The 21,051-nt window shown below is 32.7% G+C and overlaps 1 protein-coding gene and 1 pseudogene across 1 annotated transcript in view; one reads left to right on the forward strand and one right to left on the reverse strand.

The window, feature by feature from the left end:
- LOC117177327 overlaps positions 1-21,051 on the reverse strand; it is a 200,556-nt gene that overhangs the window by 50,756 nt on the left and 128,749 nt on the right. Inside the window, exons 6-8 of the mRNA XM_033367951.1 lie at positions 19,919-20,275; positions 17,397-17,633; positions 6,178-6,345 (exon numbers count right to left, since the gene is read on the reverse strand). Coding sequence (XP_033223842.1) covers positions 6,178-6,345; positions 17,397-17,633; positions 19,919-20,275 — 762 coding nt within the window. The remainder of the gene's footprint in view (positions 1-6,177; positions 6,346-17,396; positions 17,634-19,918; positions 20,276-21,051) is intronic.
- On the forward strand, positions 14,490-14,641 carry LOC117177580 (annotated as a pseudogene).

The raw sequence follows: 21,051 nt of genomic DNA on the forward strand, positions 1-21,051 counted from the left end.
TTCGAAAACTGATTTTCAAGCCATCAGGGGCCAACTCGAGCGGCCTGAAGCGGCCAGGCAAATTTTATGCGTGGTTATAGAATCCGGAGTCTCAATTATAAACATAAAAGATCAATAAAATTTAAAAAAGGCTCAAAAAGTGTTCACCGGGCGATATTAATTTTTTTAACTGTTCAGGAAAGTTTAAGAATCATCTTTCTAATAATTTAACTTTAAATTTTTAATTTTTGAATATATGTACATTAAAATAAAGATTAATTAATTTGAGACTGTGATTGTGATTTTAACAAGAATTTAATTAGTGTCGTGATGAGTGTGGAAAAAATATTGGATTATAATGTGTACACTATACACTTATACACGCAGAAAAAAGAATCTTACATTTGACTGAAGACCCAGTTACATCTACCGATCTTCCTAGTACGTATATGGACAACATGAGAGTTCAGTAAACGTTACAATTATAGGCAAATAAGTATGACTATCAATGATGGTTACTAGTACCGATTCTCAAGTGGTGCTGACCTGCGGATCAGAAGATTTTACCAATCCAGTCGCTATTCTGTACAGTTCCTGGATGCTGCAATTACGAATTATCATGTCACTTTAACAAATAATATAAAGAGATCTGAATTATGTTATCGGCGTAGACTACAGTTAAGACAGCACTATAAATTGTGAAAAAGTATTGCTAAAAAATAATAAATAAATAACCGAACAGTTATTTCTTCTAAATATTTTCGGATATACTTATAATTAATCGTTATTTGTAAGTTATAATGCTTATGATACCATTAAAATTTCGCACGCAATGGGGGGGATTCGAACGCATAAACCTAAGCACGCAAGTCAACAGTCTTATCCACTACACTAGTATACGAGTTGCGACCTGCAAAAAAAAATTTTGAAATGCATTTGTAACTGAGTGTGGTGACCTCGGGAACGACACATCATATTCACATCATATCTGTATGTCAGCTGAAACAGTCACGGAACAGAAACACGTCTTGCTCCAATAAACTCTCAAGTGTACGCGATCTGTGAATAAGTTGTGCCATCCAAAAATGGATTATTTTTATAAAACCCCTTCCTTGCAAAGTGGGAATATGGAGTAATGTGACGACTGTCACAGAAATTTCAAAAAAAAATGTTTTTTAGGTGATGCAATCCATTCATTGCCGATTGCGTCGTGAATTCACCTGGTGCACCGCGCGAATAGGTTGCGTTGCGACTTTAGGGGCGAGTTAAGCAAACCGTTAGGATCGGTGGCATGTACCGATCTTTCGGTAATGTCCACTTTACTACTACTGTAATCTCGATTCAGTGAATTTTACATGTCGTTCAGTATGTAATACGAGGGAATAGAGGTTTATTTTACTAAAGGATAACCGTTGAATTAACCTTAATTTCATTGTGACATTTATACTGTTACGGTCCTTTACAATTCTTGATAAGTAAATATTACATTTTTTTGCGTGTACACCAGGAGGTAATCGTTTACAATTTCTAATTCTTAATATTTATTTAAATACATCGATTTTTTTTAAATGATCAGTTTCATCGAAATTGATTGAAATGCTGAAATGTAACTCATATTATTGGACGACCGATTCAAAATATCAGCAAGATTTATTTAATTAACAAAACAAAAATTGGGATCAGCGATTTTTTTGGTAAAATTGTTATGAAAGAGTAATTTGTATACGTTTACCAATTTTTCACTAATGAATGCAAAATTAGACAAAGTAGTTTTTTACAAAAATATCTATGTGTAGTTTTATTTTCAGGTATTATGTGCGTTTTAATTAGCATATGATTCTACTAATCAAACCCGAAAATCATCCCTCATGAAATCTAAATTAGTCTTGAAACATTTTAGTTCCCTAGTAGTATAAAAAACGGAGAAAGAATAAGGAAAAAGTGAGAGGTTTGTTTTGGTTGACTTTTTCCTTTTCCTCCTTTTTTCCTTTGTTATGTATTTATCTCTAATGAGCCAAACAGGAGGTAGTTTTGGAAATATAATTTCGAATTGTGATTCTTTTTCATGCTCTGGATTCGTTGCATTAAATTATTTATCAGAAAGTAGATTTTCTTTCGATACAAAAAAAAATAATAGAGACACTAAACTCATGAATCGTTCCAATCGGCAAAGGTATGCTTATAAATATTTTTATGAGTTCTTTTAATTAAGGTAAAACAATTGTTACATAAGTCACTTCTTGACACGAATCTTTGTATTACTATTTTTTAAACAGAACTTTTGGAATATTAGAAATTTTATAAATGCGTACATTTTTGGATTGTTTCTTCTTCTATTCAGAAAATGCAATAATCTAAATAAATTAGACCAGAATCAACCGCAAAAAAGACATTGAACCAATGGTATCTCCCTCGTTCTTGAAAATGGATTTTTTTCTCAAACCCCCCATTTTAGAAATTTAATTATAAAAGGATATATGATATGTATTTTATATTCCTTAGGGTTTGTTCTTGGTAAACGACAGCTTCATATTGAAAAAAATTGATTGAAAAATAAATAAAAATTTATTATTCTTGTCAAAAGTCACTAGTCCATAGTGAAAAATGTGCATAGAAAAAATTTGTTTGACTGAAAATATTGCAAACAAAAACAAGTATTTTGCACTGATCCGATGTTTGGTACCTCACCAAATAAACCTCAATTAAAAAATAAATCATACAAAGTGTCGCCCGCAGTCTTGATCTTCTTTATTATTTACTAATGATTTTTGCGAATATTCTTTTGCACATTTCCAAAAATAGCCAGGATATTGAAAACTATACAAATTAAAAAATTTATATTAAAAACAAAGAATTTTTTCATCACCTAGAATAGACAGTCTGACATTATTTTTAAAGTCAACCATCTAAAATAAATTTTCACAAAACCCGACTGTCAAGCGTTAGATGAGCTCGTCTAGAGTAGCGCTGGATTATCTTGTCCAAACTAACGTTTGACAATACAAAAACGTTTCACTTCTACTCAGCGCCACAATAGACCGACTTGATAGCGCAACATTAGCGGTCAGGACGGGATTTCAAAAATAAGATGTTGTGTAAAATTCAAGCGTATGCCCATACACAAATCACGTACTTTGAAGCATAACTATCACTTTTATTGTAACCTTTTTATTTAAATTATTGTTCAACTCGGTTCAACTGAAAAGATGGAAATTTTATTAATTTATACTGCGATTTTATCAGTTGATATAACAGTTCCATTAGCTGCAATGATTGTTCAGTTAGCATCAGCAACTAAGAAAATAGTTGTCCCATCTAATAAAATAGCAGTACCATACCTTATACAAAATAATTGTTATTGTGTTGACAAATAATAAACAGTGCAGATTACTTTCATTTATATTTATAATCCATAAACATGGTCCTCTTTGCATTTTTCCATTTTGGGTAATAGCATTCAAAAAGATCATAAATTTTAATTTTTTTTTGAGTGTGAAGCATTCATTTATAAAAAAACTAAACTTAGAGACTCATGTATAGTGCATATTACCATATATCTAAAAAGAATTAAATTTAAGAAGTAGGGTTTTTGAAAAAATCCAGTTTCAAAGATTTTATAAAAATGGGTCAGTCTGAATGATATATTCAAATTCCAAATTATTCTGACACTCTAGACTGGAAATGTGCGGCCTCTATGTCCAGTGGACATAGGTATATGATATGAAATGGAATTGGTATATTGTTTCAAAATGGTTATTCATGATTCAGTAAAAGAATAACTATTTTCCGAATCAACAGTGATACTATATAAATTAATTATCTTTTTTTCGCAATTTACTCAATTCCTAAAGGAAAATAAGACTCCCATTGATATATTTACTAATAGCTTGGTAATTTAGAAAGAAGTTAACTTCTAATACAAATTGTACACAACGATAGTACTAAACAACTTCATCTTCATGAACATTCTAATCAAACCCTATTTGCTAACAGTTGCAAGTACTTATTTTTCTATATCCAAATTTCTGTTTTGGATGAGTGCACTGTTAATTCAAAATTGATTAACCTTTAGAAATCAACAATAATTGTGATTATGCTCGACATTATCAAGTTGGGTCGAATGATACTCTCGAATATATTCTCATTCTCGAGGTAACATTACCTTTGTAATGTACTCTAGCATGGATCATTACTCTCACTTTCACGCATACAGACCACTAAAACCCCGCTATACACGATGCATAATACCGTCCATTTAACGGCTGTACGATGACCCTCTCCTTCTCTTCGACCTGTCTGCCTAACCCAACAATTAGCTTTTAACTATCTACATTCAAGGCGAGTGCGTCAACCTTTTTTCAGATTGGGAAATCTGTCATTGACTGAAATATATCGATTGGCTCACACTCAAAGAAAACGACAAATTAAGGTGCCTGGTTATCAAGATGGCTGCATTAACGAAATTATTTTCTCCTTTTGATAACTGCATAAGGACCAAAAAAACTATTTTTCATACTTTCCGACACTTTCTGGTACTTCAAAGTGAAGTATCGAAGCTAGGCAAACCTAGGAAAACCTAGCGAAACCTAGACGCCCTGTTAGAAACTAAGTATGGAGCAAAAATGTAACTTGACCTTCGTACCCTATTCTATTTAATCTAAGGAGAAGGATCTGAAGAAAAATAATTCGAATCATTGACTGCAACCACGCATGACACAAATAACATTAGAATTAGAATTAGAAACAAGTTGATCCTGCAAATGGGGAAAATGTTAATGACTTTGAAAGTTAGCTCGGCTGTGAAACGATCAGAGCTCAGGGTTGTAAAATAAGAATCAGGGATACATGAATAGGCAGAAACGAGTTAGTGGGATATCAAAAAGGCAAGAGGTAAAAAAACGAAAACCAGAGGCTAAGAAGCCATAATATTGCTACAAGAACTAACGTTACCAACGACTATCCACGCGATATTAGATTTTAGATCCGCCTCCGTTATACTTGAAGAACTCTCAGGGTCGACTACATTCACGAGGATTATATTATTTGTATAGGGGATAATGCTCAGCCACGTTACGAACCACACAACAGCTGGATTCAGAAGTTGCAATTTTAGAATTTACACTAAAAACTTTAGAAATGTGTGAGAGGGTGAAATTAATACAATAAAAATGCGCAAACCTCTAAATTAATGAGATCAACGGAAGAGCATTCCTCTCAGCCTACTTTCGCAGAACCAGTAATAAGTTATCAACATGCCTCCTAAAGTTTCACTTATTGAAGGTTGTGTTACTATAATCTATAAGATCGCTATATAAAAATTAGGGTGGTCAAATAAAATTTTTTATTTTATTTTTGAATTCGGTGCCCAAGAATTCAATAAGACTTTACAAAAAAAAGTATCTTTAGAATTCATGCCTGGAATTTTTTGTCTCATTTTGCGTTAAATGTTTTCATCTAAAAATTAAATGATTATGTAGCTAAATAATATACAACTGTATATTTATTTATTTTAAGACTCGATAGAGCAACAGGATTCTTGTTCGATAAAAAAAAATTATAAAATTGTGCTATAATTTTTTTGTATCGACCAAATGTCTTAAAAGATTCATAAAAACTAAGTTTTTGTTTCACTTTTAGATATTATTTTAGAAACGTGGTAAAAATTTGTGCTTAACATTGGATAAAAAACAATCTAAATTTAGATTAAGAAAAAAATCCATAAAAACAGTATAAATTTGATTGAAAATAAACATTTTTTCAACCATCCCTTTTCAAAATAATTTTCTTTGCTTTCCGTAACTTTAACAGTTTTTTCTCTCTTTCCTCATCATGATAATGGAAAAGGTAGAAGACTATTTTCCACTTTTTCCTGAAAGTTTCAACTCTGATAGGAGGATTTATTTCACTTTTTACAAACTATCTCATAGAACGAAAATATAAAGTTTGATATACCTGACTCTTACATCCTTTAAAATAGTTCCTGGAATAAAAATATCCTAGAAATAAAATAAAAAGAATGATACGAGGCAATTTCCTTTGTAGCCTTTTTAGTAGTCTGCACACTATAAAGTTTGAGAACTGTACCAAAACGTCATTAATCTACTTGAATGATTTTAAAGTTCTTTTTTTAACTATTCCTATAAAAGATTTTTTTTGGACGTTGGGTGAAAAGAATTGTTCATGATATTTATAACTTACCGAAGCTGTCGGGTTGAAAATGATGATAACTCGCATGATGAGAAGTATGATGACTCAGGGAGACATTGCGCATTGACGATGAGGACGTTTCCTGATGCTGCAGTCTTTGTCTTGCTAATGCGATACCAACAGGTATGCCGCCTGCTCCTGTATTCGAAAGTACTATTCCTACAACAAAGATATATAATTGCACAATTTAGAACAAATTGAAAAATAATATATGCAATCATTGTAATTAAAGATGAAACGATATGATGGTCGAATCTAAATTTTTTTCTCTATTCTTGGGAAGCTGTTTTCTTTTTAAACTTTGAATACTCTTCAATAATTACGATGCTATCGATCTTTTAATTATATCGGTATTGGTAACTTACAAATTTTAAACCTTTCAGCTTGGAAATTAATTTTGGAATACTTCTTTCTAATATTTTCCAAAGTTAGAGTTTCTTTGAACTTTCGTACTTTCAAATGACCGAAAAAACTTCAAATAATATAAACTTTGGAATCCTTCAGATGTAGAGACTAACTAACTTGCAATCTGCAAAAGCTAGTATACAGAGGCACATGAGAAAACTTTCAAATGCAGTTGAGTAAAAAGAGTTATATTGATTCCGTTTAAAAGCAATAATATATTTCATTTTTGGTAAAACGAGCTTGGAATTGAATTCAGTACAAGTATTTTTTCATTTGCTATCCAACAGCGATTTCAGGCTTTTAGCCGCTGCGAGCGCTGTCTGTCATATCCGGTAAATATTAAGGTCGCGTCCGCGACAAGAAATATGCAATTTGATCGGATTTAAATACTCCGGAACACTTTTCCCTGGAAGTCGCCTCGAGAAAATTAGATCAATTTGTTTTATTCAGCAGAGCTTGAAATCACATAAAACGTGCTAGATTAACTTATCAGAATTAAGGGCCGGTTTTATTATTGGATTTAACCACGACATGACGCATTAAATAATTTCCTTTAAGAAAAATTTTACTAGCTGAAAGTTAAGACTTCACGCGGAAATCGTTTGGCGTAAATTTTACCATATTATACACGGAGAGAAATTTCGAGAGATTAATTCACGAAATTGCTCCTTGATTTCATCACACCTTTGGTGCGAGATCTAAGATCTCGGAACCCTTGCTTTTATAAAGACCGTTGCTTTAAAAAATTATATTACCCATCTATGGCTTTAACATTTACCAGGATCAATATTACAAAATTTTTCGTTTGTAAATTTTATTGTCCATTATACTACGACCTTTATAAACTATGGACTCCACCGGCAGGGCCTGCCATTTCCATGAATCAGGTACCTAGGTTTGGACCAAAGAGGTGACATGTGCTTAGGATTCAAATTTTACAAACGATAAAATATTCATTTTGTAATAACTAATTTTTAAATATGAAATTCGGAACTTGTCTGTCTCAAAAACTGCAGGCACACAACATTTTCAATTCAAGCTTTGAAGCTGTCGTTTTCACTAGATTCTAGTGAAATCTTGGAGATGGGAAAAAATAGACAACATTTTTAGATTCGCCACTCAAAGAACATAATAATTGCAGATGAAGAAACATATTCAGACGTGAAAAATAAATACCACGAAGATAAATAATATAAAAATTCTATAAGACATAAAGGCAAGACAAAATTAAAACCAAATACTAATACTAAAACACAAATGAAAAAAACAAATTAAAACGAATAACTTGAGTGACCTCTAAATATTTATTTAACCCGTCCTAATATATACATATCATAAAAATAGAAATCAACAGACATCAGATTATTGGGTTTTCAAAATGAAGACAGAATTCCGCTAAAATTCTAATTAACATCAGGATAATTTCTTCCTGGCAGAAATCAAAGAGCTGAAGCCGGAAATTCTTCCTTTGATTGATTGACATAATTCACTATAGGACTCTATACTGACTTTAATTCAGACACAACCTCTATAATTTATTCCAATAAAATTAACTCACTTCGACGAGACTGAGACGGTAATGGATATTCCTGCAAAATTCGAACGTTCAGGTCGCGTTTCAATGTCGGCTTTTGGCATCCACTACCCTGTTTCTTTTCCTTCAATTCGCGTCCTCCCATTACGCATTTTTAGGGTAGTCCCAGTGTTTTGTAAAATGCATTTGGGAAGTCCTTTCGAATTCTGATGCAGGGATAGGTCTAGGGTCGAAACTCTTTCCAGCCACGCCTTGTAATTTGCGTCGCCATGCGTACCACGCACCTCCTACTTAATAAGATCGCTCTTTGTTCCTCTTTCTGCCTTGCAATTTTCCCCTCGTAGCATTTCTGCCTTTTGCCTTTCTTTCACATTTATGCACTCTCGAGGACTTATCCATACATTCATACGATCACATCATCAAGTTGTTTGCCTTCTCTAAGGGGATCTAGTCAATAAGTTTGAGATATTTGGCTAGAAATTATTTAAATCGTCTCCACTAATCTTTAGGGGAAAAATGCCTGAGAAGGCCCCCCTGCATATTTTTAGATGGGCATATTAAATTCATCAAATACGCACGTATTTCTTTGTTTACACATGTATTATATACGTATAGACATGCTTTTTCAACATCGCAAATAATAAGCTAACAGAAAGCAGACAGTGAAAATTATTGTAGATAATGAATTCTTACCTATTTTGTATGGTGATGTTTAGGAATTACATTTAGCGATTAGCTCTTGACCAACCAGCAGAAAAAACTCAAGTAGAAATTCACGTGGAACTTCACGTGGAAAACCACGTAGGACATCATGTAGATTAAGAATTTTCAAACAGAATCCCACGTGCGTTTATACGAATGGAAAACCATATGAAATTTGTGTAGTAAATTGAAACAATTCACGTGGCAATCCACGAGAAATTCCACGTGAATTGAGGAAACAGCCACGAGATTTACTTCTCTTTATATCAATTAATTCTTCTCAGGTAAATAATGTTTGTTATATAACAATTTGGTATGAATACCTACTTAAGTTTACTTTTTATAAAACTCATTTCATAATTGGCTTTAATTAACGTCTATTTTACGTCTTAACGTACATCAACGTACAGTCGTACACTAATGCTTGAAAATATATTTTCAACCTAAAAATGTATTGCCTTCTGAAAATTTTTTGAAATTGTATTTATATGAGCTTTATTTAACGAATAACAAAATATAATGTAAGCAATCGTTTTTACTTCTAAAATTACTAAAGATCAACAAATTATGGTAAATATAAAAAGGCGCGTCATAGGCATCTCTCTCCTATAGTTTTCTACTGAAATTTAAATTTGAAGCACAACTAGTTTAACTTAAATAAAAATTATGTACTTTGATATGACCAAGTTATTGAATCAAGTAGAAAAAGATTCAAGTAGAAAAAACATGAATGTGTCGGACAAATTAAGAAATTTCATGTAGAAGTGGGAATATCAAACACAAAGATAATAATTGTTCTAACATTAAATTATCAAAATTGTATGTGTTTTTAAATCCCAATCTTGTCAAATAAAAGCCTTGAAAGGAAAGGGCCTTTTCCATCAGAAATTCAGAAGTGGATGCAATAAAAGTCTAAACCTTTCAAACTGAAACCGTTCTATAACTGTAAGCGAATAAGTGTAATTATAAGGAAAGAACTTCAATATCCTTCAAAATTGAAAGTGCGTTAGATAAATAAAGGCTAAAACTCGAAACCGATATTACACAATTCCAAGAAACTAAAAATAGCATCAACTTCCCACAAAACCTCAATCGCGGTTTGTTTGAAATGAAAGACAACAGCCGTAACCATAAAATCATATCTGTATAATGCGAATTTCATCTGCAGGTTCTACCAAAACCATCAAATGAGAATAGGTTTATTGTTTAATTGCCTTTTATTGACCGTAAATCATTCCCCTTTATAAAATAATCATTATTCGATCAGGAATTACATGAGAGAATATAACCACACTGTTGAAAATATTTGCAATTTTAATATACATTTACTATAAATTTCTATAGTAAATCTAAAAACTCGGTCTATAATATAGTAATTAAGAGGCCGCATAGTAAATTTAATATTCATACATATTGATCAACTCTTAAAATAGTCAGGTGATTTCACTTTACACAAAACTTAAAAATAATTTTCGCAGTAATTTTCAATTCTAAATAATAAATCATAATATACGTTGTATAATGATGTATATAAGAAATACAATGTATAATGTATAAAATGTACGTTGCACTTTCATTATAAATAAGAATTTGGTCAACGAACTTTATAGAATATTACTTTAGTTTTCAATATTAGACGAAATTTGCGGGCATCAAAGGAATGTCATCTATCACGCACTCCGTTTTACTATACACGTATATTAATTTTACAAGATGATGGTATATTAAATTTACTACTCGTATATCCATATTGCTTTCATTACCTTTATAGTAAAATCGCTATAGAAATGTTTAACAGTGCACCGCCGAAGTAGAAATGCTATTATAATATTTGTTATATGAAACATAATCTAGAAAATAAAAAAATTCCTTTCAATGAATGTTATATTTGTGGAAATTAATATTTTGCAGAGTTTGCTTTTCATAGTCTCAAAATTTGGGACATTTTCGCGCATAATTGATTATCAAAGAATAAAAATATCTAACCTGCAGTTTTACATTTAGTTATGCAGTACGAATAAAAAGGGTCCTTTTAATATTTTAAACGAAACGAGAATCAGGTCTTGATAACTACTTCATTCCCGCTGATAATCTCTGCTAAAGCACTTCTGATCGATTTTCTCAAGGATAGAAAATAATGTTATAACCAATTACATTTTCCTTCCTATAAAAACAATATTTATATACCATAAGATGTAAATTTTCTAAGAGATACAAAAATATAATAATATTATGATTGGGAACATTTTCAATGTAAATTTTAAAACATAAATAAAATCAAATTAAGTTTTATATAGACTAATTCAGGATAATTTTAACACAACCAAATTTTAAGCAGGCGATTCAAACTTATTTTAAGAGACTCAAAATTACCTATATGTTTCGCCGCAAGCTTTCGATATGCCTTTTCTTGAACTATACGAGTGCAAAACTCCAAATAATATAACATTGTAGGAACTTGATGACTACGTTCGCTTTTTACTATCTACTTCACTTCGTGCCGAAATTACGAGAATTTAAAGGAAAACTATTGAATGCAGTTGTTTTTTACTTTCTGCTCGTTAAAGGGAAACGACTCTGCAATAAATCTATAAAAATCCAAACAACAGAGCTTATACTTGCAAAGGTAAACGTTGTCCTGTTTTCAATAACGAATTCAATTTTTTTATTTAACAATTCACTGTATGTATATACTTATATAAAAAAATATAGAACATTCAACTACAAATTATTATTTTTAAATTTGAAAGATTTTTAATTAACAAAAATGAATCCAACCTCTTTCTTATCTAGTGTTCGGAAGTATGCTTCCTATATTCAAAATTAGAATATTCCCGGCTGAAAAATATTTGTGTAAAAAATATCTGTAAAATGTTTTACAGTGAGAATGTTTGTCTTTTGTGAGCTCCCCCATACATTGTTAAAAAGTCGATTGAAACAGGTTTCTCAACTCATGCTATTGAGATGTGGGTATACATATGTGGATACAAAGTGTGAGTTTACATAATGATCAACCTACACGAGTATTATATGTGCACTCGAGAACCCCCAAGTCTTTTTATGGCAATGAGGGGTTCTTATTGAAGGTGGTTTCTCATTGGTCCACCACAACGAAACGCTTCAGCTCCTCCTCTTCTTCCTCCCTCCAACCCTCTTTGACTTTCTACTCTACATTACACTTCACTTTGGTTTTATCGTTAACCACATTTCATAATTATTAATGAACTCCTCAACATAGGAATCAAACAAAGGAAATACGGAGAAATATTTCTCTTCAAGATCCTCGTGCATTTCTTTGTCCCAAAGTATCGAGAAAGCACTTTTGAAGCAGAAAAAAACATAAGAAAACTGCAATTTCTATTTTTTGCATTTGTATCGCGTGGTTTACATTAGTCGGCTCGTGAATTTTGAGATTCTACAAAATTATAATGATTAGGAGCTTTTTGAAAAATTGATGATTCAACACTCAATTCTTGCTACTTAGCTAAAACTTGTATATGGTACACGCGCATTGAAATTTTAATCAGAGAAGAGCGCAAACTTTTTTTATACCTGATAGATATATTTGTGAACTTTTATGATTCTCGCCGAATAAAATTGGTAGTCTATGTTATTGCATCGTCAATAATAAAAATTAAGAATTTCATTCAAAAGACTTCAGCATTCTTCTAAAAATGGCAAAAAAAATATATTTACGATTTTTTTCGTTTTGGACAAATTTAAAATCCATGAAAATCGTTTTCAATTTAATAGCTTTTCTTTCTTATTTTTCCCTTTTTTTATTTTCTCGGGCAACTTTCTGCCATAAATGTGCATACTATGCAACAGTGGGACTATATAAGATTTTAATATAAGATTTTATTTAATCAATATAGTGAAAATAGTACAGACATAATTTTTAACTAATTTTCGTATTTTAATTAATTAAAATAATTATATTAAAGTATAGTAACAATTGTACGATTTTTTTATCGGCCCAGCTTTACCATCCAGAGCTTGGCCATCATATTCAAGTAATAACTACGGGACGACGTTTTTTGCCGACTGTTATCTCATTATATATGGCCAAAGTTGGAACAACAATGTCTACCTGAATTCGGCCCAAATACCGAAATAATACAACCTAACCTACCTAAAAACCATTCAATCTTATTTTTCTTTCAATACAACTTCTATTGTAGGACAACTGCACAACATTGCGTCAGTTCAAGTAATTTTTTTTGGCATAATCTCCTTTTCTAATAAGGATTGTACAAATATCACGAAATTTATGTATAGGGATAGAGGCCCGAGAAGTAAAAAATAGAAAATATAAGAGAAGAAAGATACTAAATCTTTAATTTTTCTAAAAAACATGCGTGGATATTTTCTGCCAAATTTCAGTAAAAAATGAAGTATTTTTCTTGGTTTTTCAGCCTTATTTTAAAAGTTATCTTTTTCCGAAAAACGTCCAAGAGAGCACAAAGAATTCCATTAAGATTTCCTGAAACTCGCAGTGCAAGGTATGGAAGATTGCATTGAGAACTTCATAAAAGTTTGAAAAATTCATATGATTATATATTCAATGCGCAGTAGTATTCTAGGGTACCAACGACTGCGTAGCAGATTTTTTGGTCAGTAACTGCAGGCATATGTAACATGATTATTTCCGACATTTATAAAAACAATTAAAACCAAAGAGAACATTAAAATTTTTATTATTTATTAAATTTAATTTTTCTTTTGTAAATACGGAAAAAATTATGGTACACATGTCCAGAAGTATTGTAAGAAGTCCAAAATGAAACTGCTCTGCAGCCGTAGGTGCGCACTGAATATATAGTTACAGGTAAGCCGCACTTTAGTTCACCACGGTTTATTTCTTCCTAGAACTGCTGGCCCCAGCAGTTTCTCAGGAGAGCAGAGCGAAAGCGGTTGCGACATTATATAATATATAGATATATACTCCAATTTCAAACGATTCAGGCGGCTCTCAGTGTTTACGTTTCGATTGCCCCGCTTTAGTTCGAAGGCTATTTGCAGCTAAACCCCAACACTGGAACTAAAACGCGGCTCTGGTGTATATAAATCTTCGAAAGACACCTGATCCTCACCTTGCAATATTGCCTGATAAGCGAGTTTCAGGAAATCTTAACGGAATTTCATTGTGCTATCTCGGCTGTGATTTTGTAAGATCATTTTCAATATGTTGACAATAAATATAAACAACAAATTTTAGTAGGCAAGAATCATAATGATTTATAAAACTTTTCAGGTATAATGTGCACTCTTCGCTGAATACAATTTCAATACACTTACGCGATCCCATCAAACACGTTCTGTAACTGTTCCAAATCAAAAAAGGAACTGTGTTCTATAACAGTGTTTACAAGATGGTGACAGAACTGTTCTAGAAAAAAAAGGTAACAGCGTTCTAGAACACAGTGACAAAATTGTGACCGAACTGTTCTAGAATAAAAAGCTTCTAGGTCATTTCTATGACTATGACATGTTCTAGAAAACTGTGACAAAATTAAGACAGAACTGTTCTCGAACTATGAGACAGCACGATTCTGTAACAGTTGCTATGGAATTGTTCTAGAACAAACTGATCACAGACGCTCTGCAATGTTTCTTTCTGGTTTATTTTAGAACAGTGCCGTAACAGTGTTATATCGAAGTTCTAGAACCCTGATGCAAGTGTGTTCTAGAACAAATTAGGAACAAAGATTAATTCGCTAACACTGGTCGAGCTGACCCTTGCGAATATCCCTAATGTGGATATCTCGAACACATAATTTTTGTTAGTCGGGACTACGTACGCGCTATCCCGAATCAAAATTTATCCACGGGGAAATCAAAATTTCCGTCTCCTGGAATAACCCGGGACATAAATGGGGTCAAATCGAATATCCCAGGATATCCTATTGCTGTGAGTGGTACATAACACTGTTCCATATTTTATAAATAACAGTTCTAGAACTTTTATAGAATTGTTATAGAATTTTCCTAGATTTTTTACAATGCAGCGTACCAAAGTTCTAGAATTGTTAAAGATCGGTTGTCACAGCGTTCTAGATCTGTTTAATATTCGTTATACAACATTTGTAATTGAGTTCTAGAATTGTTCTAGAAATGTTACAGATCGGTTGTCACAGCGTTCTAGAACTGTTACAGAATTTTTCTACCGTATGAGGGATGACATAGTTACTCGCATGTTCGTAACCTGTTACTAGCCTGTTCTAGAACACGTTATTTTGTGTTTTAGAACAGTTACAGATCTGTTCTGTAACTATGTTTCCTGGAATAGCTGCATTATTTGTGTATTGTACTCAAATTTTCAGAGTCTAAACTACTTAAAGTGTAGGCAAACTGCTAAGACCCGTAGATTTTTGAAACTAACCAAATTTACTTTTTCGCCCCACCTTCCATTTGAGTCAACAAGATCTGCTTTTGAACTAGTGCGCAAGTGCACACGTTTGATTCAATAGCATTCTTTTATCACTGTAATATTCAGCATATTCATAAACTTCACATTTATAAGAGTATAAACTTAATAAAACTATTAAATATTGACGATAGAATAAAAAATAACGTACTAATTGATTTTGAATAAAAGATAGCGGTCGGTAAAAGCCAGATTTAATTTCGAGATAGAATCACTCGCACTTTAATATCTGTCAATCGGACATTTTTGCGAGACTGAAACTCTGTAATTTTCGTATTGGAAATTCTTTGTGGATAATGTTCTGAGTGTGGAAAACTGCACAATTTAGCGCAATAGTCGTAGACTGGAATTTACGCGATTTAATCAAGAGGAAGATAAAACGCTGGGTGGAATATTATTGGCCGATTAAAGTGCCCAACAATGTTTTCCGTCACATGCATGAATAACAGATAACATTTACAGCGTACGGGATTCATTCTTCGAACATCGATTTTAGATTTCGTGCATTTCGTATCGGTTTTATGGTACTACTTTATTGATAGATTGATTCTTATAATGGCGAGAAATTTTATACAAAAGATTGAAGTCGCAAAAAATTGTATTAAAAATGATTTAATATTCAAATTGTTGAAATTTTCTTCATTGAACTGACAAGTTTTAGAATTAATAGTTTGAATTTAGTTAAACGATAATAATAAAAGCATCTAACAAATAGGTAAAATCGCGGCCAGTCAGTTAAATAGTACACTATAAATTTATGAATTAAATTAGAAAAAAAGTTTGAAATTTGGAACTGAATTGAAGGCGCTTTTGATTTTAAAGTCTCTGATCATTGTTTAGCCCTCGAACAAAAACTATTTTTGTTATAATCCCCAGTGGGTGTATTTTCGTGGATTAATTAACCCTATCTAGACAAAGAAATAATTCCTTAGAGACGCCCGCGTCGTTGGCAGAGTTTACCTTTGCCGATGAAACATTCGACTCGCGTTGGCAGCAACGGAGCATTTGCAACATGCTTTTCAGCTTCGAAGGCGACTTTAAACTCATATGTAAGCAGATGCATCGTGTCACACAAAATGCAATCAGCTCTTTGAGATAGAAAATTGTTTTGGGAAAATATGCCACTTATTTTAATCAAAAACATCAATCTTTTTAGGATGTTTGAATCGTTTTCAGATTTTCTTCAATTCTATTGAATCAAGTACCATGTACCATGCGAATGACATTCCTTTGAATTTCTTTATAAAGAAGTAACTGCACTTGCCATGGCACTCTACAATATAATAAGATAATAGGGATGGACTCAAAGGATGATACACTTGGTTTAAACAATCAGGATTCAAACTCAATTTAAATTTGCGGAGCATATACTTGCTGAAGCCATACTCCTGTTATTGTTTAAAATTGAAATGTCTGCTGCAGGCAGAAATTAATATAAAGGCTTTATGAGATAAAGTTCAAACAAGGCAAGAAAAGTGAGCTAATAAAACTTCAAATTACATTCATTTCCTTACCTACATTAGCATCAACAAAATCAATTACTCTCACTGTAATGTCAATTTCGAAAAAAATTTAATTTGTTTAATAAAATGTTCCTTAATTCAAAAATGTCTAATACAATGTTCTAAGCAATGGTCCGGGCGCGCGCGCTTATGTGTGTGTGAATGCAACACTTTTTTGTGAGTGCAATAACTTGCAGATGCACTGAAAAAATTGTTAGTCACTGCAACTAATGAAACTGTTGTACCAACTAATAATATAGCAGTATCAACTGAGAAAATATAGCAGTACCTATACGTATTTTTGTATTTTTATGATGGATAGGGGAACCTCGTGAGAGCACCCCCTTTTATTTTATATGAAAATATGTTGATGATTACTTTTGAGTAATTAAAAAAAATCAACAATGAATACTCCATTGAGAAACAAATATATTTGTTAACTAATCCTAATCCGAGATCAAATTCAAAGCTAGTTTTTAAAAGCTTCAAACGTTAAAATTTTCCCTGAAAGTTTGAGGAAACGTGTTGAAAATACAGTACCAATAATAAACTATAAAGGAAGCCGAAATCAGGTCCTTAAGTTTGGATATTTCGCATGTTTTTTCCAAAAAATATAATAGAATTCAAGAGTTGTACTCACCATTCTCGGACTTTGGTGGCACAGGTTCAATTTTTACAGCCGTTGTCGTGGAATGAAGAGAAGTCGATACCTCGGCAACCTGACATGGAACGGTATTGAGTGGTTCCCTTTTCACTAAACCGTTCGAATTGGAGTTATCAGCAACATTCAAGCAGGAGGAAGCCTCCTGGTTCCACGAAGAGACGACAGGCAATGTCCTGCTACACCCTGCATCTGAGTGCACAATTTTTGTTTTACCTGAAAAAAATGTTAAATTCTGGTAATGATTCAATGACGAATAAGAGTTTTGAAGTTACATAAGTATCGAGTTGCATTCAATGAAATTTGAATGCATACAGGATTATGATAAGGTTGAACCATTTATTAGATTCTTATTCTTCAAATTTACTCTATTTGTGTAGTCTATTGTAAATAATACTAGGGAATCTTTACATTAATTTTCACCTGTCCCAATAATCCTCTAAAACATAAGAAAGATTGCCCAACAAATATCCTCGGAGTAGAGCCAATCTTTAGAGAAGAGAATCCGGATAATAGATTTATTTGCGTCGGCTGTTCCCAAACCCACCGGTCTCGTCGGTTGTGCAAATTCCCAACGCAGGGGACCAAACGATGATTCACATAAGAATTAAGAGTACAGCAAAAGCGTGGTCGGGACGTAAGAAACTACAAGCCTCGTATTTGTATAAAAATAGAACGTAGCAGCGGATCTTGCGTAAGCAAGATCTTGCATCCACGCCTAGACAGCAACTTTGCACATTTTCCAGGAGGGAGCAAGGTCAAGATTGCATCAGCACCACACCATTCTCCTGAACCCTAGCACTCTCTGGGTGTGCCAGGAAGTCCACTAAAATGTCGCTGAAATCGATCAAACCAAAAAAGATGAATTTCCTACCAAAATATGATTTTTGAATCCAGAGGACGGATTTTCTATCAAAAAAGACGAATTTTCAACAAACAGTTTAATTTTCGACCAAAAACAGATGACTTTAAAAAAATTGGATTTTCAAACAACAGCCAACTTTTTAACCAAAATAAATGAATTCTAAACCAAAAATATAATAGTGAATATTTCAAATAAAAAGAATTAACTTTCAGCCCTAAAGATGACTTTTTAACAAAATAGTGGAATTTTCAACCAACTATATAGTACAATTTTTAACCAAAAGATACGAATTCTGGAACAAAAATATATAAGTAGAATTTTCAAATGAAAAGAATCTAAAGAATCGAAAGAGATTTTGCATTTGCAGACAAAATCTCGAAAAGGCGTCATCTAGATTTTTAATTATAGGACAACGAACTAGTTGCTAAGCTGAAATACACTAATATTTAAATTTAATATACAGCTATTAAAGACTCTTCATAAATTACAACTTTATTATGACAAATATTGACAATACTTATTAACGAAATAAAAATAAATCCGAAAAATTCCCGGGTTGCAACAAACTTCCCGAAAATTCCCTGGTATTGAAAATTCTTCGCTAATTCCCGGTTTTCCCGGTTAGTGGTCACCCTGAAGATATGTACGATAGAAATTAATTTTATATGAGAATACTGTTGTTCAACTCTGAAAGCCTTGGAATATAAAAAATCCAATTCTTTATGGAGACGATACTCTAGTCACTTATTAAATGTTAATGCTGAAAACAGAAGGATCAAAGATAAAAATAATAATGCTATTCCATCAGTTGTCTGACTGCTACATTAGAACAGACAAGCCTCTTTGATTAATATTCGTTTGCAAGTTACCTATACACTAGTGAGAACAAAGTATTTTATTTCACGCAAAAAAGACTTGAGCTTTGCCTGCATTCAACACAACGACTCGAAGTATAATCGACAGATCGCATTAGTATAAATTACGTGCGGATCTAATGCGAATGTAAAAAGCGAAACAGCAATTAACAAAACATGAGGCTACTCTTGAGGATGAGTTGGAAAATCTAAGAATTTCTATTCGCAAACAGATAAATTACATTTTAATGGCACATTCGAATTTTAAATTGAAAGATAAAGGTTTCAGAAAAGAAAAAATTAAAATTTTAAAGTACTCAATACGAACTCTCGAAATGAATTGATACATTTTGTTATTGATTGGAGATGCTTGTATTTACTAACAAAAATTTTAAAAATCCACGTCAAGACACAAATTCGCCTTAAATTACCTTCTTTTCTTTTTCGGTTTCCCAATGCAGTGGGCAAACTAAACAGAAGTCTGAAATTATCCAAATTACAAAGCTTTTACGAAAGGCAACTTTTCAATTCGAGATCCTTGAAATTTCAAACCCTTGGAAACTGGAAGCCACTCGAGTTTCCAATAAAGGATCTCGCCGAAAAGGAGTCCTGTCCTATACAGTCTACACAATTTACATCCAAACAGTTATTTATGCACCGTCTAAACACTCTAACGGCTAACCTATCCAACCTCAATATTCTTTCACAGTTTTAATGTTTTTTCAGTTTTTCATTCTTTCGAAAACTGTACGGTAAAAGAGACTAATAAATTTTACACTCACCGTTACTATTTCTGCAGACGCAGGGTTGCTTATTTTTGTTCTCCAGTTTTACAGGTTGTCCTTGGGTCGGCAGGAAGGCCTCTCGCTTTTTCGTGGTGGCCTGAACAACATTGTTGCTGGTTTGTGTTCCCTGAACCACGAGTGTGTTAATGCTGCTGTAATTGTTATTCGAACTGTTTGGACACGTCGGTGAATTTAACGACGGAGAACATATTGAGTTGGAAGCAGTCGGTGACTGGTAATCTTGGAAAAGGACTCCGTTCGAATTCGGAGAAGAGAAGCTGTTGATCGTCAGAGTTGGTGCACTTCCTGTCACCAAGGACAACTGGGGTGAAAATGTACTTTGGTGAAGTCCACCTGAAATCCAAAGAGGCAAATATTACTCTAAAATGTTTCAATTATAAAAAGAAACTTGCAAACTAAGTTAGGGCTTAAACATAAGATAATCAGAGGAAACTGAAAATTAACTTTCATAAATTATTTTCGTGTCTTCTACTTTTTCGTGCTTTGTGAATCAGTTCTTCTTGGACTCAATAAATATAGGCAAATACGGTAGGATCAGAGATTCCATACAGGAACAATATTACAAGAAGAATTATAGGACATGCGAGACAATTTGACGGCACAAAATTAAATTTTATTTCCCAATATTTCTCGCAAAGTCGTCGAGATCCGTAAGCTTTAGAATTAAATACTCTTCTGGACCTGTTTTGCTGAAAGCAACGGTTTTTTTCGCGACTGTCTAGTGAATTTATAGAAGATAACGAGTTTCTTTTGCAGTCAAAAAATAAAAACCCCCCTTTCACGTCTTCTGGAATCAATTCACTATTATTCTTCCTTCCCTTAGAATGTCATTTGGTGTAAAACAGACGAGCTGCATAGCCGTAGCCAATCTTATTGGAATTTAGAGTCATTTAAATTCATGAGCTAAAGTTGAGAGAACTTTCAATTTTCAGGGTTTAGAAGTCAGGAACCAACTGTTAAATCTCCTGAATATAAGATAAACACGGATTGTAAATCCCAAAGTGTCAGATACGTGTTAAACAAAAAATTCACAACTACACAAGTCAGATAAGATTTAGGCTAGTGTATTCCGACTCCACAGCCGAAAATTCTCTCAAACAGGGAGAATA

Source organism: Belonocnema kinseyi, chromosome 7, assembly GCF_010883055.1.
Source record: "Belonocnema kinseyi isolate 2016_QV_RU_SX_M_011 chromosome 7, B_treatae_v1, whole genome shotgun sequence".
Lineage (NCBI taxonomy): Eukaryota > Metazoa > Arthropoda > Insecta > Hymenoptera > Cynipidae > Belonocnema > Belonocnema kinseyi.